We start from the raw sequence: 24,999 nt of genomic DNA, 5'->3' as shown, positions 1-24,999 counted from the left end.
ATGCAATTCGGCTTTTATAGATTTTGACAGACTCAAGACACCTAAAACCACTGAGGTGTGACTCTCAAGCCCTTCCTTCAACTAATTATAGACCACACACACACACACACACACACACACACACACACACACACACACACACACACTTTGTCCATGTATCTACCGTGACTTCTCGTTTAGACGGCAGCAGCTCCTGGCAGAGTTTACTGTCAGATCTTAACCCGGCAGATTAATGTGTCAGTGGGATTTGACACACATCCCTCAGGTTAACTACAGCTGCTGTTTCGGGTTTCACTGCATCAGAAATGATCACTGAAGATTGAGTGTGCAGGTAAATGAGGTTAAACTGGGATGTTATTTACATATTTATTGATAAGTGAACTTGGCTATAAATGTGTTACATGTATCATATATATTTTTCACAAAATTCAGGGATCTTATGTAAAAACCTGCTGGTTCTTGCTAAAGCTTCTTCCATAATATGCTAATTGTGATTATACTGTGTTGATTACTCCTTTAATCAATAACTTAGATACTGCACTGCATTACAAATACATGAGAAAATCTCTTAACTCTCATAAAAAAGATACATTTCCTAAGGTATAAAGAGCTTTGTGCAGAGATTCACTGTCTTGACTAAAGGATTCATGTCTTGAGAAACACCTTGAAATCTTGAAAGGTGATCATGTTAGCCACAAGCTATGAAGTACTCAGCCAACCAGGACCAACCTTTGTTAATTTCCCTTGCATGTCAAACCTCTCCTCCATTGTCTCCACAGGTAGTCTGTTTACAGTAGCTATAGGCCACGACTGTTACTGCTCAACTGAGAAGCCCCATTGTTCCTCCACACAGAGAAAGAAAAGGGGCATCAGTGTTCTTGCCAAAGTGCCCATGGTGAGAGGAGACATTTGTTACACTAGCCACAGATGCGTCACTCTTTTACAATCTCTTCAGTCCTCGTCTGCATGTGAGGGTTTTTACCTCCCAGAACACCTGTTTGGAAACAACTCGTCGGCCATTCTTCTGCGCTCTAATCACACTCTCCTTTTCATTTTGCTTTAATCCCTCTCGCTGCAGGGTCAGGGATCATGTCTAGATGAGGATGTCTGGAAAATGATGCTCGCCTGTCAATAGGTCAATAGTTCAGGACCACAAATAAAGTATTATGTAAACCGCTAAAAGCTCGAAGTTTATTGCATATTGTTGCTGCTTCTGTCCGGTTTTAAGGATTTTGATAGATAAAAAGAAGGATTACATGTTCCTTAATGAGGTGAGAAAAAGTTCCCACTTCAAATAAACTAAACAAATCACTTAAAAACCCAAACATGCATCAACATAAAGATGAAAACAATGCTGGTTGTCATAGGATGGGAACAATGCAGTAAAAAATAACTAAATTGTAATTGCACAAGATGGCTAAAACTTATGGGAGGCTAAATTTAGTCCATCCTGCCAGGATTATTGTGACAGTGTGTTGCCAGAATAACTAGTGAACATTTTACTGGTTTCTTTCACAAAGAGCAGCAATGGTCTCTGACATATAATCACATTAGGAAAACAATGAAAACAAGTCCCAGGGCAGGAAACGGATTTACTATTAGAAGAAAGAGGATACACTGGGAAGCTTGTGAGGAGATAGCACTGTACTCTGTGGGCATGTACAGTAAAGCAGATCATTAGTGGAGCTAATGACCCCCCAGGGTGTGAGTATAACATATCACTTAGATACAAACTGAGTGGTAAAAAATTTTAAAACTAGTTGCAATGCTCTCATGTTGCAAAGGAGAGTTCCTCCTGTTACTCATAATGTTAATAATGCTCTTCTTTAACCATATAAATACTGAATCAGTTCGTATCATTTATTGGTGGAAGAAGCATGCAGATTCTTTCATAAACAACATGATAATCCATCATAATCCTGTATCCAAGATTAGTCCTCTATCCTTTTTATTATCCAACTAATCTTGGATTCAATATAAATCCTTGGCCCAAAATTATTTATCCAAAGGATCCCTCTAAAAAATAATTTTAAAAAAACAACACCATTATTGCAGTCACAACCCCTAAACATAATACAACAGCAACAAAAACCACAGCAAAATCATAGAGAAAACATTGAAAAATTGCTGTCTCATCTGCCTTTCTTTTTTTTAAAGCATTAGTTGGGTATTATTAATGTTTATTTATTTATCATTGACCAAACTATGGAACTATGGAAATTAAAAGTCCAAAAAGAGAGCTGCAATCAAGATTGTACTTAGAAGTATTATCAGTAAAACATACATAAAGTATTAAAAGTAAAAGGACTTGCTATGCAGAACAATATCCCCTGCAACTAGTATATTATTACAATATTGAATTATTTTTATTGATACATGATTGTGTGAGTAGCATAGCAGTTGTAGCTACTTCATATGAAGTTATTATAAAGTTAAGGTTAAGCAATTTCAGTCCAGTCGTTGCCATCTGACAGGGGTCACCCAGGACTCTCGAGCCACAACATAAATCTGAGAGGTCATGAGATGATAACTGGAAAAGGAAAGAAGAGAAAACGCAGTATTCTTTTGGCTTTTCTCTTATCTTTGCTTTATGTGAAAGACTGGATAATTTGAAGAGTTATGTAAACTAAACCATCTGAGAAGTTTAGAGGGGTAATGGCTCCTTTTGAAACAAGAAACGCAGCCACAACACACTGATTTTTATAAGTGGTCCTAACTCGAAAAAATGTGACCCAAAGAAGCTTTGAAGCTTTTTAAATGTATTTTAATGTAAAATCATACAAGTAACCTGCAACTCCAGCTGTCAGATAAATGTAGTAGCAGTGCAAATGCAATATTTCCCTATAAAATGTAGCAGTAGTGTAGCATCAAGAGGAAATACTTTTTACTTTACTTTTTATCTTTACCGCGAAAATAGAAAGCTACTTTCCATCACTTAAGCCACTAGTCCCCAACCTCAGGGGCCGCCAAAGCTTCACATTGGTGTCCTGAGGCCTTCCTTGATTTTAAGAGGTATAATAAAATATAAAACAAAATATATACAATATGCTTTTATCTCAGCCTTTTATTCAAATTCTGTGACAAAATCTAAATAAAAATGTTTTGTTTTTTTAAGTTTACATTATTATTTGAGACATAAAACTTCAAAGGAAATCTCACAGGATAAGGGATAAGGTGAAGACCTGAAAGCTGTACTGACAGAAGCTTCACTCTCTGCTGAACAGCCTCGTCCTGCATCAGAAAGTACGCAGTTAAAACAACCAAAGAGCTAAAGGAACAATGCTGAAATGTAAGGAAGAAAGACAGCACTGCATTTGTCCAAAAAGACCTATTATTTTGTGTGATTGTAAAACATAAAAATAAAAAAAATTGATAATACAAAGAGAGAATTGTTTGAAAAGTTCCTAAAGTTCATCACTGAAGCATAATTCACTGGAAATGGAGTGTTTTTTCAGTTATTATCTTTACTATTTGGGTTAATTGTTCAGTTTTAGCAGTTGTTCTGTACTGTTATTGTCACTTAGTCAGTGGTTATCAGTTTACTGAAGGATAGAAAAAGGGGTCCCTTAAGGAAAAAGGTCAGGAACCACTGACATATGCCATAACTGGACTCTCAGTAACCGAGAACAGAGCTGCTGCTGCTGCTGCTGCTCGGCCTTAGCAGTAGTTTGGTGTCATCTGCTGGCCAAAATTAGAAAGGCTGGCTGAAACGCCTTGTTGTTGTCTGCTTCTAATAGACTCGTGATTCACTGTTGGGGAGTTCAAGCCAAGAAACACAACTTCCTCCTCAACGAACCAACAGCACAGTGACAGCCATTGTCCATGTGGTTTGCAGAGGAGCGCCAATAAACATCCATTCCAGTAAAGAAAAGATGTAAAAAATAATCTGGAATTAACAAATACACAGAAATAAAGTAATCTCCAAAAGAATCAAGTTTTATACTACACTAGCAAGAGCAAAGTGGTTAACCGCTCTGGGGAAACTTTTTAAATGAACATGCAACATTCAAAATGATTGATTGCACTGTAACACCTGTATACACAGTCCAACATTAAAGCCCTTCTGTGAAATGATCGGTGCTGTTTTCCTGTTTTGCACAAATCATCTGTGAGTCTGCCGTCCAACAATAAACACACTGAGGATGTGATAAAAGCTCAACAGGCGCCATGTTCGTGACACATAATCGGTCACATCTCTTCATCACATGACAAACATTTGCGTGCACCGACCAGTGATCAAATTAATGTTGGAAACGCTTTGAAAGACCCAGACAAGGAGAAATCATTCCAGGTCACACATGACCAGCATCCAGAGGCTCGGTCTGACAACCAGACTCCTGCATGACGGACACACTTGTGTTACCAGCAGAGTGAGACAGATTGAGAGATGGCCTGGAGCCGGGTGGTCGACAACAGACTACACACAGAGAAACAGCCTGTGTTTGTCCGTCCTCTCTCAGCTCTCCACGGAGAGGAGCTGGTGTTTATTACTCCGCTTCCGAGGTCATCTGTTGATGGATGTTGTTAAAAATCATACAACACAGGAGGAGGATAAGCTGCAGGCTGAGGCTGTAGTGGTCTTCTTTTAACAGAGGATTTATCCAGATTCAAATCTTACATTGAGCATTGTGTTACAGTACTTGATACACTAACATGGGCTGCAGATATGGGCCTGTGATAAACAAACAATAGAAGTTGCGAGAGACCAAGACGACAGCATGGCAGAGCATCATTGTTTTATGTCCTCTGTTTTGTCCATGTTCTATTACAGGTGTTCACTATTTGCATGATATTTTTTACCATTTTCCTCCCATGTGTTTTAAACATGCGTACGTTTCAAAACATATTTTTTTAAACTTTAATGTACAGTGGTATTGAAAACACTCTGGAATTCTGAGTCTTCTTGAATTAATTTAATATGTTTCATAACACTGTGAGTCCTGATAAATTGGCATGTTTGCTCTTAAATTCAAAAAGATTTCCTACTTATTTCTACTTTTTGACTTTGAGGTTACAAAGATATAGCTATATTGAGTCAGTTTGTATCATTTTTAATGCTATTTTCCAACTGGTGATGCATACTGTATATTTTGAGTAAGTTAAAGGTGACCAGTACTTAAACCAGTCTCTGACCGGATGACGGCAGCGCCTCTGTGTATATAAAAGTGTTATGATGCTGCTTATATACCTGATAAAGTTGGATGGACAGACATTTTTTTTTTTATTGTTTTTAAGTTTCAGTCAAATGTTGTTGAGTCTGTTGTTTCTAAAGTTGTGGTAGTTTTTTTATTTTGGTGAGAATGTCTGAAGTTCTTTTCTGCGAACATATTGTAGTTGGAAGTGTTAAGCGCGCCCTCCTTCTGTGTTTTCCCCTCCTCTGTTCTCTTGCCATCTCTCAGGTGCTGCTGCCCATCAGGCAATTATCCCTGCCCAATATTTAAAGGAGGCTGGAGGAGAAGGAGCTCTCTTCTTCCACAGACCAAGCAGTCTTCAGTTGGTGTTTTGTTTTCTTTTGTGGACGGAGGTCTGGTAGTCCTGTTTTCGTGGCTTTGTTTGTTAGTTTAGTTTATGTAGTCTTTTCTTAGTTTAGGTAGGAAAGTTCTGTGTCTTATTGCCCACACTGCATGGCTGGCAGAGACTTCCTCCATCTTTTTGTTCATTTTGGCCAGACCTCCAGACTCCCATAGTTTTGGGTAATTTGGGTATTTTTTGTAAGTAAACACTTGCAAACTTGTTCTCGGGTATGGCGTCCTTTTCAAATATGTTGCTGGTCACAAGGTAGAGCCAACTGTTTGTTTTTTTGTGGAAGTAACACCGAGGTTGAAGGTATTTTTATTATCCCCAATGCGCTGTTTGTTGTACAGTCTACAGCCAGCAGTAACCACATTACAATCAGGCAACAACAACCAAAGAACACATGAAGAACACGACAATAAATACAAAAATCATCATATTAAGCCACTAAAAGGCCAGTGACAGCAGGGACAAATGAGTTTGTAAGTCTTTTGGTCCTCCATCTTGGCAAAATGTGCCTGCGGCCAGACAGAAGCAACATTAATGGCTGGGATCAGCTTTGACTGACTTCTTCAAAGTCCTCGCCTTGTACAGGGGATTGAGGCCCAACATCTAACACAGCCACTTCATGGCGAGAAGCATACCAACAGCTGCTACTACTGAGCCATTTAGAGCTATCTGAACGGTACGTACTGCTGAAATGAAGTCCAATAAACTGACCACATGAATAACAGATAAATATCAACAACATAATTTAAATGACACAAGTTTTGAAGTCAAACAGATTTAACCAGATGTGACCAGAACAGATTCAGCTCTCAGAAAACTCAGTAACAAACACTAGGGTAACAACAACACCACAACAACAACAACAACAACAACAGTACTTTCATTCAACCAAAACTGCAGGCGACCGTTTTAACTTTCAGCTCTGAGACTTTCTGGGGAAAGTGTCAGTCTGATGATTTTACTGGAATAAGCAGCGTAAAATGATTTATTGCGTTGCGCAACCCACATGACTTTCTCCAGACACTTTCAACACCATCCATATTCTGGTTATTACTGTAAGCCCCAATGCCTGGAAACCAAACCAAAGCAGTGAACAGGAAGTACAGTCCTTTCCCCTTCCTCCTCTGCATGCTTTCCTGTTCCACGGGCAACCCCTCTCCCTCTCTCTCTCTCCCTCTGTCTCCCTCTCTTCTCTCTCACCCTCTTCCTCTTTATCTCTTCCTCACTTCTTTTATGTCCTTGCTTTGTGTGTATGTGTGTGTGTCTCTCTCTGCACGGTGTTTTCTCTCTGAGTCAGTTTCCTTTTAAATGCTTACGCCTGCTTTACTGGAGATTTGGATGTGTGGTCGATTAACTTCACATCACATGAGGTCAGCATGTTTACCAGACAAAGAAAAGGGGGAAAAACTGAGTCGTGCTGTTGAGTTTTTTTGAAGTCAGAACTTGTGTCTGTTTCTGTTTCCTCGCCTGATTTTCTCCTCTGAGCTATTTTTCCCCAGACAGCACTCAATCTGTGCGTGTGTGTGTGTGTGTGTGTGTGTGTGTGTGTGTGTGTGCAGTGATATAAGAATGAGAGATACTCATTCTCTATTTTAACACAGGGTGCATGATACAGAGTGTATGCACAAAGAAGTCCATTCACTGCATTATAATGGCATTACTATATGTGAAATGAGATTTGGCTAATTTAGTTTCAGAGGACACGGGCTGCACACTGACTGCACGAATGCACAGATTCATACCCCCGTGGTTTGACTCGACATCTAGAGAGGAAAAGAAGCAAAAGAAAAGCAACATTTCTTTGTGTTTTTCATAGCAAAAAATCTTGGACTATCTCACTCGCAGGATTTTTTTTTTATTTTCTTCCCCCCTCTCTCAGTCAGACGCCATATGCACGCCTTCACCAGTCGACCCACTTTTTGACTGGACGGGACTCTGCTGCCTCTGTCATCAAGCCTTGTTAGACTGTGTTTGGAAAAAAAAGCCTCAAGTTCATCTCCTAAAGCAACAAGTCCTCACATGATTTGAAGAGTAATCGTCCTGCACACTCATGGTGAACATGTAGAGATGGATTTTATGAAGCTGTTTGGCACTGTTATCGCCGTCTTGTTCCACCCCGGATCCGCTACTAAAATCAATGGTAAGAAACGAACAGAGAGAAAAAAAGCTCATTTTTAAAAAAAAACTGCTTTAACAAAAAGTTAAGACTTGCTTGGTTTTTCACTGAAAAAGTTTGCATGCAGCGCTAAACAAAGGTTTTGCATTTGATTTTCCGTGTTTTCTGCGGTGGTTTAAGGTGACGAGATTAATAGCAGAGAAGCCTGAAACACAACAAGTATGTTGATGATGGTGATAAACAGGCTGCGGGCGGACTCGACACAGCAGCACAAGCGTGATGTGATGGAAAATGAACATCAACAGACTGTTTATGATTCAGATCTCTGATATGAAGTCAGGAGGTCGCACAACTATGCAGCTGACTATGACTATAACAGAAGCATCTACTGTATGAGACCCCATACTAACGACACTGTTATGTAACAGGCGCCCCGATTTATAGAAAGGATACTATTTTTCAGTCCTCTGTAAGGCAAGGCAGCTTTATTTATATAGTGGCATACAGCAACTCAACGCTTTGTATAATAAATCAATTAAAATACCCTTAAAAGAGGAGGAAAAGAGCATTAAACCATCTTTTTTTGAACATGAAGAGGTTTAAGAATGTTTTGACACAAAGGCAAAATAGAAAGTTATGCAATGTAATTAAGTATGATTACTCAAGTACTATTTTTTTTGAAAGGCTACATCTTTGAGGTACACTTACTTCTCTTGAGTATTCCCATTTCTACGACTTCATACTTTCATTATGGAGGCGAGTAATGTACTTGTTACTCCACTACATTTATTCGACAACGCTAGTTACAAGTTACTTTGCAGATTGCATGCTGCAGAAGAGTCAAAGAGTGCACATTTTTAGGAATTATTTATTTATAGATTGAATAGAAGAAAACAAAAACAAACACTAAGTACTATATTTAGAAAATTGCTGATTATCGGATCTAATAATCGCCCAGGCCGATAATCGATAATCACACATATACAATTTATATACATGTAAATATATGTCATTTACTTTTACTTGTGCTTTTGGTACTCTAGTACATTTGTTGCCAGAAAATGACTTGTGATACTTGAGTACATTTACAAAACTACATTTTTCAAGCACTATTCGCGTGGATGACTTTTGTTAAAGTAATATTTTAACACAAAATCTTTATTCTTATTCAAGAATGACTTTTGAGTACTTTTTACAAAACTGAAAATAAGCATGATATAAGAACTATTTCAGAGATGGGTCATTATTGCTTTATTGCTTTATATTTTCATTACTTGTTCGTAGTTTAATGTAGTTCCTAACCTGTGGTTCACGATCCCTGCAAGTGACCCTGAGATGCATCTACAGTAGTGGGTTGCCAGACGATTAAAGATTAATAACTAATAAAAAATAAGTCCCTTCTCCCGCATCACAAAATTTAAACTCCTAGATGTGCAGCCGGTTATGAGAGGGCAAAGGTAGATGTGACTTGAAACGTGAAACAAAATATAGGCTAGCATTCATAATTATTCTTTGATTAGTGTACAGTCTCCTGAAACTAAGAATCAATGTGTTTTTTGTTAAGTTAGAATGAGCCATTTAATATCTATAGAGGGAGTGAGTCCTCTTCCCAAACTCCCAGGAACAGCAGCAGGCTTTGAAGCCAATGTTTGTAGTGGCCAAACCATGTAATTACATCACCTGATGCACTGGTGCGCAAAAAGACATTTTCCCACAAGCCCACCTTGTGAAAAAAGCTGCTGTAGAACAGTGGATACATTTTTTTTTAGCGTCACACTACCGCGAAAATGCCTCGTTTGACTATCATAATTTGAGCCATTCGGTCCAGTAACATTTGGAAAGTCTAGAAGAGCCATATGATTAAATTATTTTAGCCCCATTCAAGTTAGCCGTATGCTAAACTGGACGTTAGCCGGCTCGGTCGGCAGAAGTCTCTAGTGTACACACTCTATGGGCCCCACAGTGCAGAAGATCTGGGTAATTTTCTAACGAGAAAGTCGAGTTTTTTTAGGCTTCATGTGCCACTGAGCAGCTTTCGTAGGAATGAGTGAGGCTCAGCCTCCAATGCTGAATCCAGCTTTTCCTCGTTATATCCATGCTTCCACAGAATCTGCCATGTTGCACCGCCATGTTTCTACAGTAGCCCCAACGGACAAACCACTTGCTCGAGAGAGAGAGAGAGAGAGAGAGAGAGAGAGAGAGAGAGAGCCTTTCTTGTTTTTTGTGTTTTTAGCGGCCACTGTAGGAGAGGATGAGATGAGATGAGATGAGTTGGTTGTGATCTGCAACCACACTGGACCTTTAAGGAGTCACAAGCAAAAAAAAAAAGGGTTGGGGACCACAGCTTTAATTCATTTGTCAGTCACTTTATTGTCATAATTGAAAATATATGTATCATACCTCATGTATATACATCACTCGTGCCTTTAGACGATAAAAATTAATTGTAGTAAGTCATAATTAACACATTTCTTGGCGACCCAGTAGCTCAGTTGGTGGAGCATCCGTCCCATGTACAGAGGCTTTGTCCTCGCGACAGTACCCAAGGGTTCGATTCCAACCTGCAGCCATTTGCCTCACGTCATCCTCCCTCTCGCATCCCGTTTCCTGTCATCTCTCTAAGCTGTCCTATCAATTAAGCCATGAAAAGCCAAAGAAATACTTGAAAATAATAATTAACACATTTCAGTCGATTACAACCTACTCATTGTGCCACCTCAGCAAACCACTGCACTTTAGCCTCACATATTTTAAATGTTTATTTTCCTTGTCCGTCACAGTGCAACACAGCATCAAAGCTATTTTGATTGGCACAAGACCAGTGTCGAGAAAAAACTTTTTAAAGCCCTTTAAAACATAGGTTTTATACTGTAATTTCACTACCATATGGTTTACTCGACCCACGTTGCAGGAAAATGTGACCAGACGTTGGCAAAATATTCAGGTTCCTAATTTGTCCATGATACTGTAACACTGGTGCAACAGGAAGTCTTCAGAAAACTAAACAAAAAGAACCCCTGCACTTACCATATTGTTATCTCCCTGTTATCTCCAGGCCAAAAGATCTGTCGGCGTGGGACAGAGCGCCCATGCTACAAGGTGTCCTACATCGAGGACAGTAGGCGGAGACTGACGTTTGAAGATGCCAGGCAGGCCTGCTGGTTGGATGGTGGCGAGCTGCTCAGCATCGAGAGGGAAAGCGAGCAGCAACTGGTGGAGAGGTTCATACGACAGCTGCAGGCTGGAGATGGAGACTTCTGGATTGGGCTACGTCGCAGCCCACACCACCACAGGGCCGGGGCAGTAAGCCCAGTGTGCCCCTCGCAGTACTTTTGGGTGGATGGAAGCACGGCTAAGTACAGGTCTTTCTCAGTTTTTTCAGCATCTCGCTCTTTTTGTATGAATGTTTCATCAATGTTCCATGAGTGCACAGAAAGAGGAAAGAAAAAGGAGGCCGTAGTGAGTTGCGACTTGGAAACGATTATTGGATTAAGGGATGCTTGTGTGGGAGTGATGGAATGTCTATAGTCTTTTGCAGAAATTTGGGAAATTCAAACACAAAGCAAAACAGTAAAATGCATATTTAGACATGATTCAAGTCTAAACTTGCGCGTCTTATTTGCTGTAGGAACTGGCACTGGGATGAGCCATCGTGTGGTGCTGAAATGTGTGCGGTTCTGTACCACCAGCCCTCTGCACCACCTGACGAAGAAGGTCATTTCCTGTTCCAGTGGAATGATGACAACTGCAACTCCAAGAACAACTACGTGTGCAAATACCCAGAAGGTGAGCCGCTAGATCACAGACACTGCGCTGTTGTATCTGGCTGCCCAGTGCTGGGAATTGTTGACATATAGCACACATTTTGGTTTTATTTGGTTCTTGAATCCACAAAATCTGAACTTTATCTTCCGAAGTCCATTACTAAAATGTGGGCACTGCTGTCAACAGCGAGCACCAAACAAGTAATGTGCAGTTTTTTTTATGTTGCTGGCCTGGATTACTGTTGTCCTGGCAACCTGAAATGATATATCAGCCTGTGTTTAGGGTATACCTTATATATTTATTCGGAAATGAATGTATTGTTCACCAAAAAATACATTTCTGTCATTATCTACTCAATCCTGTGTCGATGGAAAATCAGGAGAAGTTTCATAATCCACCAAAAATTTCTGGAGCTTCACAGACAAAACAGCACCACAGCATTCTTCTGAACAACTGAAGTAGATGGGGACTAGTTCTAAAACATAAAAAAACAACAAAATAAAATATAAAATGACTCCATACAGTTCATCTGGGGTAGTCCAAGTCTCCAGAAGTCAAATAGATTTGAAAATACGTTATTTACACCCTTTTTGAAGTTGAAATCTTCACCATAGCTGCAAGGCTAAAAGTCAGACACCCTGTCTGAAGTGGTTGAACAAACTTGATTGCGTGTTGAGGGTGTAAATAATGCATTTTCAAATCAATTTGGGATCTCAGGGCTTCTGGAGACTTGGATTACGCCGAAAGAGCTTTATGGAGCCATTTTATTTATTAAGTTTCAGTGTTTTTTTTTTCCATTTTAAAACAAGTCCTCATCTACTTCAGTTGTTTAGGAAAATGCTGTTACGCTGTGAAGCTCCAGGAATGTTTTGTGGACCAAGAAACTAGATTATATTATTAACTTTTTCAATCTTTAAGCTGTGAACTTTCATTCATTTTACTTCCTCTCTCTGATCTAATGGTTCTTCCTGTTGTTTCTTGTCTTCTCTTTCTACTTCAGATCTGAAACTTTTTTTTAATGCATTAAGTATATCATCTTCTTTTTTTATTAGCTGGGTAAATCAGCATTCATTACATACTTTTACACAGATGTGCTCTCTTTGAAGATGGTTGAATTGCTGATTTGTGTGAACTTTCTTGCTTCTCTTCATCTTTTGCAGTAAAAGTACCAGTATTTACTGAGGAAAGGAACACAGCACATGCAGGTACAACATGCCCTTGACCACCCAACACATACTGTCTATGACGTTTCTGTGGGATACAGATAACAAGTGACTGCAGATGTGTTTATACTTAGATTAAGAAGCCAGACTAAACCACTACGTCACTACTTTTTCACTTCACTTCTATCACTTTCCTTAAACGTCGCATTTGTCGTGATAAAGACCTCTAGTGGTCAAAATATACATTGTATGACGGTTTGTTTACTTTGTATAATCTGTAGATTACATGTGTCACAGTACAGTACGTGTATGATGTATTTCTCCTCATAGCAAGACTCAAGGAAAGGTGTATGACTTCAAATTAGATACTTTAGCTACATTCACATAGAGGTGCATGTGACCACATCATCCAACAGCAAAGACATTTAAACAGGTAAATTCAAACAGGCAGGCACAATACATGGAATTTATTATAAATAATAATTTGAATATTTCAAATCTTGTTTTCTTTCTGAAGAAATTAGTTAAAATATACTATGATTAGATAAACAATCTCATTTGTCGTTTTATTTCTCCTCATATGCAACTGATGATGTTTTATTTGTTTTCTGATCTCTCCAGTTCCTGCTCCAGTTCCAACTCTGAGGCCAAACATATTCTCAACGAGGCCTACAGAAAGTGACGAGAGGATAAATATAGGACTACCCGAGTCATCAGGTGAGAAAAGAAAAAAGACCTCTGGATATTTAGAGTTAATACTGAAACCTTGTGTTTTAAGTAGAAACAGAATCACTGACCATACTCACGTGGCGGCCATTTTCCTCTGACATCACGGTCAGGGTGGGAAGCTCAAATGTTGTACGGCTGTGTTTCAGGTTGCAAGTCGCATAAATGTAGGGAATCCGACAAATTGCTGTCATTTCACTTTTTCCTGATAGATCAGTACTTGAGAAGACAATGGATCATGAAAATTTTGAGTGACATCGGGCAGTATTTTAGGGTAAAACAACATATTTGATAACCCATTAGCTTCTTAAACAACAGCCAATGTTAGCATCCAACCCAGCTAACCTTACCATTTGATAGTTTTACACGCTACGATAAAAATGTTGTAAATTAATTCTAAACTATCTGCACATCTCGGACACATTCATTTAAACCCAGAAGTGAAACACACTGGATGTTATCAAAAGGTAATGTTAGCTAAGAGCTAATGGGTTATTAAATATGTTGTTTTAACCTCTACGTCAGAGGAAAATGGCCACCTTGTAAATATGGCCCGCGGCAATTTAAGGACAAAAGTCATATTCAAACGTCATCTCAAAAGAAGTCATGCCAAGTAATAATGTTTCCTTTGCAGTATCTCTCTCAGACAACACCCTTTATGTTTCCTACATCCTTTGTGCAACTATTCCTGCTCTGCTGCTGCTCATGTTCGCAGCTGCTGGGTTCTTCTGCTACAGACATCATGCTAAGAGGTAAAGTATAAGCTAAAAAAATGTATCATGTACAAATACTCAATACTTCAAATATAAAACTTTTTGTTTCTGGAGGCAGTGCAGTGGAATGACATATTAAGAAGCATTTTAGAAGAGATAATGTGGTTTTGTTGCAGAATATCTATATATAATGCATTTGTGGAATATTTATTTATCGATAGGGCACATAAATACAGCTTTTATTCAGTTTTGGCCAATGTGAGCACACACTTCCTCAGGGTATCGTTGGCTTTAGAAAGGTTTGTGGTTAGACAAGTAGGGAAATGCATTTTCTCACATATTTGGTGTTAAATGGTAATTTCACTGATGATTAAACCACGTTGTGATGACCCCTCTGGGCTCTTTAATCCTTTGTCTTTTATATTCAGGAGGAAGACAGAAACACAAAGCCATCCCAGCAGATCAAAACCAGGGATGTCAACAACAGCTTCACCTTATGCTGTTCCAGGACCTTATGCCTATAGTGACGTTACCAAACTGCCTCACACTGCTCTGGACAGCAGCATGCTAGCAGACATCATGACAAAGTACCCCCGTGCTCCTTCCCCGGACTCCCAGTGTGACGATTATGAGAATGTGTCATGTGCAGACAGGGAGAGCGGCTTTGTAACCAATGACATATATGAGACCTCTAAAGCTCAGAGCCGGCGCTGCCGTGGTCAGGCGGGTTGGGTGGAAAATGAGATCTACGGATGACACTGTTGAATATGACCCAGCTAGACAGAGGAACAGTGTTCTCCATCCTTTTCTGCATGTACACCGACTGGTTACCTGTGAAGTTCAGGATTACTAAACACGTGGCTGTGTTGGCTGGACTTGGGTTATTTGAACATATATCTGTCACCTGTGTGTATCTCCAGTGCTGCATCCTGAGCATCTAGCATTCAAAGTCAGATTATGCATAATTAAAGCAGGGTTCCCCCAAAATGTGTGTACTGCGACTACAACTTCCCAGAACCAGAACAAAACCTACAAGAGAATTCTTCAATTGTTGATCTAATTTTGAATCTGTGCATGGCATACCTTTGGGTTCAAGAGTTATAAAAAAGTTATAATATATTTTAAATGTTTTTAATCATTTTATTATTAAAACTAGCTAAGACAAAGAATGTACAGCCATGCTTGTAGCTCTGTGAGGCTGTGCTTAGAGGATATATTCAGTCATTGTCTACCTTTACTCAGCCTCATTCCGATAGAAAGTCAGGTGAACAGTTTTGCAGTATTCTCCAAAACTACATAGTGCCTCTTTAACTATTGTTATAATGGCCTGTGTTGACTCTTCAGCTGTAGCAGAGTCAACACTTATTGACTTAACTTGACGTAATGTTGATCTCACTGGCTTCCATCTGCTGACGCCGAGGTTTTGAGCTGCCAGGTTGATATTGTCTTCCATAATTCTGATATCTTCTTTTCTTTTCTTTAGAGCCTTCAATATTTCCTCTTCCCGGAATGATTTGTCCGCTTCCATGTTAGCCCATTGTTCATCCGCTTTGCTCTGAAGCTCTGCCTTTTTCTTCAGCTCCTTCGCCTGCAATACATTTAGTCGGTTGGCAGAAGTAGATTCATTGCTGCATTGCTGTCCTCCTGTCTTCTCCTCATCTGTCATCTCTGCCGGAGCCATGGTGGCATGTTCCTCCTTTGTTTGTCTCAAGTATGTATGCATGTATGCACAGTTGCGAGGCATAGGGTCATAAGCTCAGATTCTGTTTTATGAACCTGGACTGTGTGTGTAACTTTTTGGACATGTTGAAGAACATGTTTAACAGTAAATTCTGACCGATCCTGTCAGTCTGTCTAGAGATTTAAATAATAAATATAGTTAAGCTGCTGTGCATAAATGCACACAAAGATGTATTATTTCACCCATCCACATCCCATCTGCTATTAATCAGAATGATAATATTACAGAAAAACACACAACAAGAATTTTGGCCCTGCCGTGCGCACAACAGCATAAACACAACAACCAAATAATGGAATGCTATTTTATATGCCATTTGGCAATGCTTTTCAATGTGCTTCAGGCGCTGACTTGTAATTATGACAGGTAGATGTTATAAAAATGGATTGAAAACTAACAGTGATCAAGTCAATACATTTACTTCTTAACTAAAATATGATTTCAGGGGAATTAAATACCATTGAACTCAAATATAAAACCGTTACTCATCAATTAAATATATTTTGTTTTGAAGTAAAGTTTCATTGCATGGAAATTACAGTTTACTTCAAGTTTTCAACACTTAATATTGTTATGATGTGATGAGTTTTGTTTGTAGTTAGCACCTACATTACGTCAGACAAATTGTTACAGACCTGGGATTTGTATTCACGGCAGTAGTGTTGTAGTCAAAAACTGTGGGGGGCACCAAATCTCACAAAATGCCAATTTCTACATAATGTTGCTTTAAAACATGGAATTCAAGTAAATTTTAAAAAGTATAGACTCATATGTGAAATTTTCTTAAAAATATAAACATATTAATATTATCTTTTGGGAAGAGGACCGTCATGTACTTCTTACAAAGTAGAAACAGTGTTATATTCCATGCTGTAAAGCTGTACAACATCCCAGCAAACATGCTCTTTTGGGGCCACTGTGGGTCCTCATTATACCCACTGGGTATACCCATAGTATGGGGCCCACATGTGCCTGCATTTCACTCCAGTATCAGGGCCAACAGTGGGCTGCCAGCTCTGTGGGCATACTGGGTACACTGTGGGTTTATTGTGGGCAAGCTGGGTACATTGTGGGTTTATTGCAGGCAAACTGGGCACACTGCAGGTACACTGTGGGTTTATTGTGGGCAAACTGGGCACACTATGGGTTTATTGTGGGCATAGTGGGAACACAATTCTTAGACACACGGTAAGCAAAAGACAACAAGGAAGAGTCTAAGATTTAAATACCCCTATGGCTTTGACGAGCAAGGACCACATAGATCCTTGTAACACAATAAACACACAAAAAAAAATCTGTCAGGAGCACCAGTGGATGTCTGCCTTAGAAACGGAACTGATCGTATGCTCCTTCTAGTCCTTACACCATGCCTGTCTCTGGCATTGCGGAGTCACATTTTTATTGAAGCCTTCAGTTCTGCTGCCATGTCCTGGTTGCTTTCGGTCACAGCATCTAAGTGAGAAAGAAAACTCGGAAATCAGAAAAAACTCTGAAAAACTGAAATCTAAAAAACATAAGGTTTTCCATGTGCAAAGGAAGTAACCATAATGGCTTAAGCCATCAGGACAAAATAGATGACTTAAACAAAGATACAATATGTAAGTTCAGTATGTTGTCACTACTGGTGCTGCAAGTAGTGACAACATATTCCTGCAAGCTTGCCGTTTAGTTTTATTTTTTTATTCTTTGACTCCTGTGTTGGCACGCAACAGCATTTATACGTGTAATTCTTATTCTACATGCTACTTTAACTATACAAGTAAGACTAGACAACTATAAATTCCAATCACCTATCACATTTCTAATCACAAATCATTCTAATCTAAATCTCTAAAACAAAAACAAAAGATGTCTAATTTTTTAAAACAGTGTTTTGCTACTTTTTGTACAAATTTTGTCCAGACCATTGCATGGAGGAATTCAGTGTACAATAATCACACTTCATTTGCTGGGCATGTTTGCTGGGTAAAGTGTAGATTTTGGCTTAAATAGGGTGTAAATAAAATATTTTCAAATCAATTTGGGATCTCAGAGCATCCAGAGACTTGGATTATGTTGGACAATCTGTATGGAGCCATTTCGTTTTTGTTTTTTTCATTATTTTTGTACATTTAAAAAAGTCTCCATCTATTTCAGTTGTTTAGGGAAATGCTGCAACACTGTTTTGCTGTGAAGCTCCAAAAATGTTTTGTGGACTACGCAACTTTATCTGACTTTCCATCGGCATGGGGCGGGGGAGGTAATGACTGAATTTTCAGTTTTGGCTGAACTGTTCCTTTAAGCACAGTGGTGCTTTGAGCTAAATGCATCAGTGTGCTAACATGCTCACAAAGGCTAATGCTAAGATGCTAATGTTTAGCATGTATAATGGATAACACTTTATTTTAAGGTACTTGTAACAAGTGTTAGTTAATATTTAATAAGGCCCTTATCAGATGCATATTAACATTATTATGTTTTATTAATTGTCTAAGTCTTTACTGCAGTGGCGCAGGTTCGATATCAGCTGGGCACCTTTGCTGCATGTCATCCTGTCTCTTTACCCCTTTCCTATCTATCTTCAGCTGTACTATCCAATAAAGGCCCCACACAAAAAATAAGTCTTTAAAAAAAACTGTTAATAAGTGCATAATAAAAGATTTATTAACCATAAGAAGGAATTGTTCTTGCTTTAGATCTGGTGCCTGCAAAAAGCCTGGTTAACTGTTAATAAGCACTAACTTAACATGCTATTAATGATGCTTATGCTATTAATAATGCTTATACACTTTATACAGATGATGCTTATACACTTTATACAGCTTTATTAACACATTATAATGTTGATAAGCAACTTAATAAGGAATTATAAGGGCCTTGTTATTAACTAACACTTATTAAAAGGACCTTAGTTTAAAGCATGTACCATGTTTGCCATCTTAGTTTATTGTACTTGCATGCTACAGTAAAAGTACAGCTAAGACTAGTGGAAATATCATTAGTTATGCAGATATTTGGTCATAAACTTAAGTATTAAATAGATGAAAAGTGAATACAAGTTGTTATAATACCAAAGTACAGATGAATGTGTGTACTAAAAATCTTGTCAGTCCCTCCAATAGTTGTTGACTTGACTCAAAACCGCAAATGTCAACCTTCTGGTGGCGCTCTGTCATTACGATACGTCGCTGACTTGTTTTGTAACTTCCCAGCAGCTTTCACAGAGGCGTTAATGAATTCAAATAGGCGGAAATGAGTCAGGTCAGTGTGCTGCTATATCTGGCGTGGTGGATTGCACATTTAACCCTGGCAATAAGTGCAAGTTTTGAGGACTCGACCAAGGTTACTCATGTTGTAAACAATCCAAAATTAAACTACTCAGCCCTTTTCCAATCACGTCATCATATTATGACACACAAGGACAAAAAGATCCTGTTGGCTCTCTGCGGCAGTGGAGTTGTTCTATTCAAGGACTATTCTGACCCTTTTCTCTAAACCTGAAGAGTGGTGTCAGGCCTGTGGAAGGCTTCCTGTTTGGACTGTGATGTCAGGGAACAGGACAGGCCGTGCGGAAACACTGATGACAGAACTCTGCTGACCCCAGTAAACCTCAAAGCTGTGGGCTTTCCCGACTCCACCTGGCTGTGTGAGAAACTCAACCTCCCACTGATCTGACTTTTTAGGAGTTTGGAATATGTCATGGCCTCATTCATCAGTGTTTGCCTGGAAAAAGCATATAAATCTGTAAACTAATCATGGATATATATTACTGAACACAAAAGCCTGTGTTCTTTCTGAGTGTTTTCTGCGTGGGCTGCTGGGTCGGTGTCTTGGAAAGATGTGGCAAGCCCAGTAAGGAGAGGCTGAGTGTGTTCTTGGAGAATGTTAGACAGGAAATGCCAAAAGCACATCTGGAACTCTTACATTCAGGAAGTCTATGCGTGACAGCGGAGGCCTTCGGAGCGCTTGCTCTGCCTGCCCACTTTAGTAATCCACTGCTCTGTGTTCGACTGTCACCGCATGAGGAGAACAACCGCTGGGTGTTCAAATAAAAGTTTGGCTGCGAGTTAATGTGGTTGAAATCCTTTTTTATGAGTACATTCAAGTGTGTCTTGATTTGTGTTAATGTGTAGAGGAGTGTCTGTGTGAAAGTGGTACAGCAGTGGTGTTACTAGAGTACTTATACTACAGTACCGAGAGCAGTATTTCAAAAAGGAAATGTGTGGCCTTAGAAGGTGTGGCCTATTTGCTTTTGCTTTGTCATTGGGTGACTTTATAGGTGCTTATGAATAAGATGTATTACTATTATTATTATTATTATTATTATAATTATTATAATTATTATCATTATCATTATCATTATCATTATTACTAAAGTACAAATACTACAGTACTGAGTGCAGTATTTCAAAAAGGAAACACCTGGCCCTGTAAGATGTGGCATTTCTTTTGTAAAGTGTCTTTGGGTGACTTTAAAGGTGCTTATGAATAAAATGTATTATTAGTATTAATATTATTACACAACAAGTACTACTGTACTGAGAGCAGTATTTCTAAAAGGAAATGTGTGGCCTTGCTTTAATTTTCTATTTTTGCCAACAGATGGCGCTGTTATGTAGCTGACCAAAGAGTCTTTGTGGCTGCTAAAATGTCTAGTTTCACATGAGGTCCTGCATGTTACATTATATAATGTTATATATTAAAAATATAAGATAATTATGAAAAACTTCTTGCCTTTTTTTGGATTGTGTGACTAAAAGTGCTGTAAAGTGCAAAAGATTTTGCATTTTTTTCATATCAAATCCTAGCAAATAGTTTTGTTTAATTTCCCCCCCATGCATTCTTGCAAAGCACATTATTATTATCAAGCAAGCAAAAAGTGTGGTGAGTTTCACAATTAGATTAAGAATAAATTTAACCCCTCTCTTCTTCCTGCATTTTTCTTTTTTTCTTCTTCTTCTTCTTTTTTTAGCTCGCAGCCAACAAAAGCGTGCTTAACACCTGCGGGGCAAAAACTCCAAAGTTACCTATGCGTGCAATCAAGGAGGGCAGAGCGAGCAAACACATTTCAGAATAGCAATTTTACCGGTTGACGTAAGAGGTGGGTCTGGTTGTCTTGGCAACCAATTGGCACTGAAGTGTGGAGCGGCTCCGTGGCCCCGCCCCCTGTACAAATACCCCTATGGCTTTGACGTCAATACACGTCAACCAGAGAACATGATGCCTCTTTGCAAGTCAACTCGTGTGCTCTGTAGCTGATAGAGGTGCCTCCAGCTGAAATATTATAGCTCTATTGTATCGGAGAACGTGGTGTGACAGCCCCCGGGAGCAGCAAATGGCCTGCCTCGTATCGCCGCGCTGACGGAGAGCGTCGCCACATTGGCGTCCAAGCTGGCAGGGCGACACAGAAATCAACTTTGTCTATTTTTAATGGACACGCTGCTTCGAGCGGCGGCGGCGGCAGAAGCGGCGGCGGCAGCAGAGGCAGCAGCAGCGGCGGTAGCGGCGGCGGCGGCGGGTGGTTTGTTTTCCTTTCGTCTTTATCTGTAGCTGCCCCCAAAGCGAGCCCGTGTGGAGCCCCCCGTGTGTCCCCGGCTCGTCTGTCTGTCTGGCTGCCTCCTACTCGTCCACAAACAGTCCCAGTTAAGAACAGCATGGTCATGGCTGACAGTGTCCAAAAACCGCAGATCCGGGGTCCGGTCCGAGTGGGCTTCTACGACATCGAGCGCACTTTAGGAAAGGGCAATTTCGCTGTCGTGAAGCTGGCCCGACACCGCATTACCAAGACCGAGGTGAGTGTGTGGAACTAGTTAGCCTCCATGCTAACTTATGCTACTGTTCGGCTGAGTTACATAACTTTTATGCACTAGTTGACACCCCAGATATTCAAAGCAGATACCGAAATGCTGTCCACATCATGCGCTAATAAAAACTTGGATCAGGTAACTGCCGGCCACTTGGCTGCTCCGGAGAGAGCAACAGCTGGTGTGTTTTGAGTCCTGCTGCAGGTATACAGGAGCAATGACTGGCTGCACGTTCACCCCCCTCAGGCAACATCACTGCCAGTAAGAGGTCTGACCACCGCCACTGCCGCTGCTGCTGCTGGGAAACACACACTGTAAACATGTCTTTCCAAACCAGCCCCACACACCTGTAATCCTGTTTGGTGCTGACCCAGACAGCGCCACAGTGCACCAAATCCAGAGTCTGGCTGGTGTAAACATCCTAGTTGCTGTATCTGGGGCATGCAGCATGGGTCGGTGGTCCCATTATGTAATCCAAATAATGATGTGATTTAGTGGTTTCTTGTGCCAGCAGTGCCGAGAGCTTTGTGAGGGAAGGAGCGGGACATGCCAGCCAGAGAGCTCTGTAATTGGAAAGCAAAGTGTTCTGCACACATGCATGAGGACAGCAATCCACTGACACTTTCTCTGGGCGAGGGGGTCTTCGCTTTAGGTTGGAGAGGGTTTGATAGCACAAAACACTGCATGCTTTCAGGCGATGATGCAGCATGAGCGCAGAGGGAACAGGGCTTGGATTTGTCAGAGTTTACTAATAGTTTTATGTCAGCTCTTTACAGAGAGGCCTTTCTCGAGCAGTACCACCAAGTGCCATGACTTTGTGTTGTAATGACAGAGATACACAGGGGCTTCATGAAGAAGCTGTGTTGTGTGAGGCAGAAAAACAGCCCTTGTGAAAACCCTCTTGCACAGTCTGATCTTTGCTCTCTAGAGCCTGCAAATGTTTGTCGTCGAACGTGAGTAATCACACTTTACAGAAAAACAAGATTTGCATCATGCGGACGAGGCCCTTGGTAGGTTTAATGAATAACTAGGCAAGAAAATGGCTCTTAAGAGTCTTATCATGTTAATCTGGTTGTTGGAGCCTGCGAAGTGGCACAGTGTTGGTCTAGCCAGGTAATCTGCCACCGTGTAACGCTAACAGCTACGTGGATGCAGGTTTTAATTTCAGCCAAGCACCAGGTGATTTCACTGAGTGCCTGCACCGGTGTGATAATGAGAACATGCATGGTTGTTGCAGGTTTTCTGGCCACCGGTTTGGTAGAGGTCACTCAGCGTTGGCCGGTACAGAGAGCCTCTGCAGCTGCTTGGCTCGCCCAGATTCAGGCTGTTTGTCGGAGTGGCCAAGGTCGGCTGGAGAGGCCAGGCTATCAACTTTATGTGATGCCATCTGTCTTGAGCATTTGCCAGGGCAAAAGAGATCTGTGTAAGGAAAGCCAGAGTTTAATGACACATGAAACAGCAGATCTGATGCGTCTGCGTGCATAATCCTGGATAGGTGTTACCTGTGTGTGCATAACCTAGTTTTTTTACTCGTGGCCCCTGCGTGTTATACTGACCCATTCATCCCATTATGTACATATTGCAGCTCATAGGTTCACACAGTGCTGGCCCATTCCCATGTGGTCCTGTCTATCAGCCCAGTAGGGCGTACATTTATCCATATCTGATCATTGTCCTGCCTGTGTGTGTAAGCTAAATTCCCCTGTAACCCATTGTCCTCAAATGACCTTGGGCCAGCAGAGTTCGCAAGAAGTTGCGTGTGTGTGTATGTATATAGCTGACAATGTAATCAGTTAGCTCAGATCTTTTCATGCTAAGTACCCTGTAATCCCTCTGTGTTACATTAGGCCAGTGATTTTAAATTGTATGCCCTGGAGGTCTTAACGTGTAGCGAGAGTGCCATTAAAAGATTTTGATTCCTTCATAGGATTAAACATCAAATCGCATACCTGTCTGTGCTGTGTGTCGGGAGATAATAATGGATGGTGTTAAACGTACTAAAACACCCATTACTGCACATCTGGAAGTGCAAACTGCACATATGCTAAAGAGGTTCACAATGGGTGTGAGAGGCAGAAACGCAGTGTGATGATTGCCAGTCACATACATGCAGTCGCGCATCTATGGTTAAGTGCTTTGTAACATGAACAGGGTGTTTCTGGTGTTTACCTGACGACTGTCGTGATGGAGGAAAGAATGATCAGCATGCAACAAGTTTACAGAGGAAATTTCTGTGTCACAGACAGTGTTATGTACAACCCTGTAAAGCTGCTACGACGAGTCGATTAACTGATTAGTCAGTTGAAAGAAGATTCCTTGTTCCAAATTGTTTCAGTAATTTTTCAAGCCAAAATTTCTGCTGGTCCCAGCTTCTTAGATGTGGAGATTTGATCCTTGTCTTTGTTGTATATGACAGTAAATGAAGAGTCTTTCGGTTTTGGACTGTTGGTTGGACAAAATAAGCAATTTGAAGACGTCACTTTGAGCTCTGAGAAATTGTGATGAGTGTCTTTTACATTTTATAGACTAAACCAGTGTTCCCCTAGAGGTGTTTTAAATGTTTATCTGGTCCAACACACCTGATTGAAATGAACGGCTCATTATTCGGCTTTAGCAGAGCTTAATGACGAGTTGATCATTTGAATCATGTATTTTGGCATAGGGATTCATTTAAAATGTGCAGGGCAGAGGGTCCAGAGGACCAGGATTGAAGAACACTGGACTGAACGAGTAGTCGATGAATCATGAAACATAATCGGCAGATAAATTGATAATGAAAGTAATCGTTTGATTCAGGTTTCTGTGGAAAAAGACAAATACTTGTATTACATATTCTTTTGGGGAAATTTTTTCTTTAAAATTACTCAAACAATGTATTAATTTATTAATTAATATCTTGGTAGTTAAGATAAAATGTATGTTGATCGGCTAATTGTTTCAGCTGAAGTCTCACCGGAACCTGAAACGACAGCGCCTGACAATACATTTAATGTTTCACCTCAACTTCATCGATTTTTGTAAATATATGCTTATTCTGAATGTGATGTCAGCAACATGTTTCAAACAAGTTTGGACAGGGTCGAGAAAAGACTGGGAAAGTTGTGTAATGCGGTAAAAACAGCTGTTTGGAACATTCCACAGGTGAACAGCTTCATTGATAACAGGTGATAGTATCATGTCGTTCCCATGCAACGATGGGGTGAGGTTCAAAAGTTTGTGAAACACATGATTGTATAAAGGATATTGCTACATGGGCTCGGGAACACTTCCTAAAAGTTGCCGGTAAACACAGTTTGTTTGCAGATACTTCCATTCTGTTTTTATTTACGTTTTACACAGCGTGACAACTTAATCTAACAGTGGTTCGATTGCTGAGATGGGAACCGTTTTCATGTTGTTTACTCCTCCAGTTTGGCTCGCCACGCTCTGAACACTTTAGATCATACTGATGAAATGCTGTTTATGAGAC

At 40.2% G+C, this 24,999-nt stretch overlaps 2 protein-coding genes across 2 annotated transcripts in view; both read left to right on the top strand.

The window, feature by feature from the left end:
* Positions 1-7,572: 7,572 nt before the first annotated feature.
* On the top strand, positions 7,573-15,748 carry laynb (layilin b). The gene is made up of 7 exons (XM_073489689.1): positions 7,573-7,663; positions 10,695-11,001; positions 11,268-11,425; positions 12,565-12,609; positions 13,189-13,284; positions 13,928-14,045; positions 14,435-15,748. Exons 1-7 carry the CDS (start codon positions 7,591-7,593, stop codon positions 14,760-14,762), a joined length of 1,125 nt encoding a protein of 374 aa, XP_073345790.1. The 5' UTR covers positions 7,573-7,590; the 3' UTR covers positions 14,763-15,748.
* Positions 15,749-20,932: 5,184 nt separating this feature from the next.
* sik2b (salt-inducible kinase 2b) overlaps positions 20,933-24,999 on the top strand; it is a 45,980-nt gene continuing 41,913 nt past the window's right edge. Inside the window, exon 1 of the mRNA XM_073481816.1 lies at positions 20,933-21,518. Coding sequence (XP_073337917.1) covers positions 21,381-21,518 — 138 coding nt within the window. The 5' untranslated portion in view covers positions 20,933-21,380. The remainder of the gene's footprint in view (positions 21,519-24,999) is intronic.

This window comes from Pagrus major, chromosome 2 (assembly GCF_040436345.1).
Source record: "Pagrus major chromosome 2, Pma_NU_1.0".
Lineage (NCBI taxonomy): Eukaryota > Metazoa > Chordata > Actinopteri > Spariformes > Sparidae > Pagrus > Pagrus major.
This window is presented reverse-complemented; position numbering and strand designations above follow the sequence as displayed.

Coding starts and splice junctions, on each gene's coding strand:
- laynb (XM_073489689.1), top strand. CDS start 7,591: ATGGATTTTATGAAGCTGTTTGGCACTGTTATCGCCGTCTTGTTCCAC. Junction 11,002..11,267: donor GGAAGCACGGCTAAGTACAG/GTCTTTCTCAGT, acceptor TATTTGCTGTAG/GAACTGGCACTGGGATGAGC. Junction 14,046..14,434: donor TACAGACATCATGCTAAGAG/GTAAAGTATAAG, acceptor TTTTATATTCAG/GAGGAAGACAGAAACACAAA.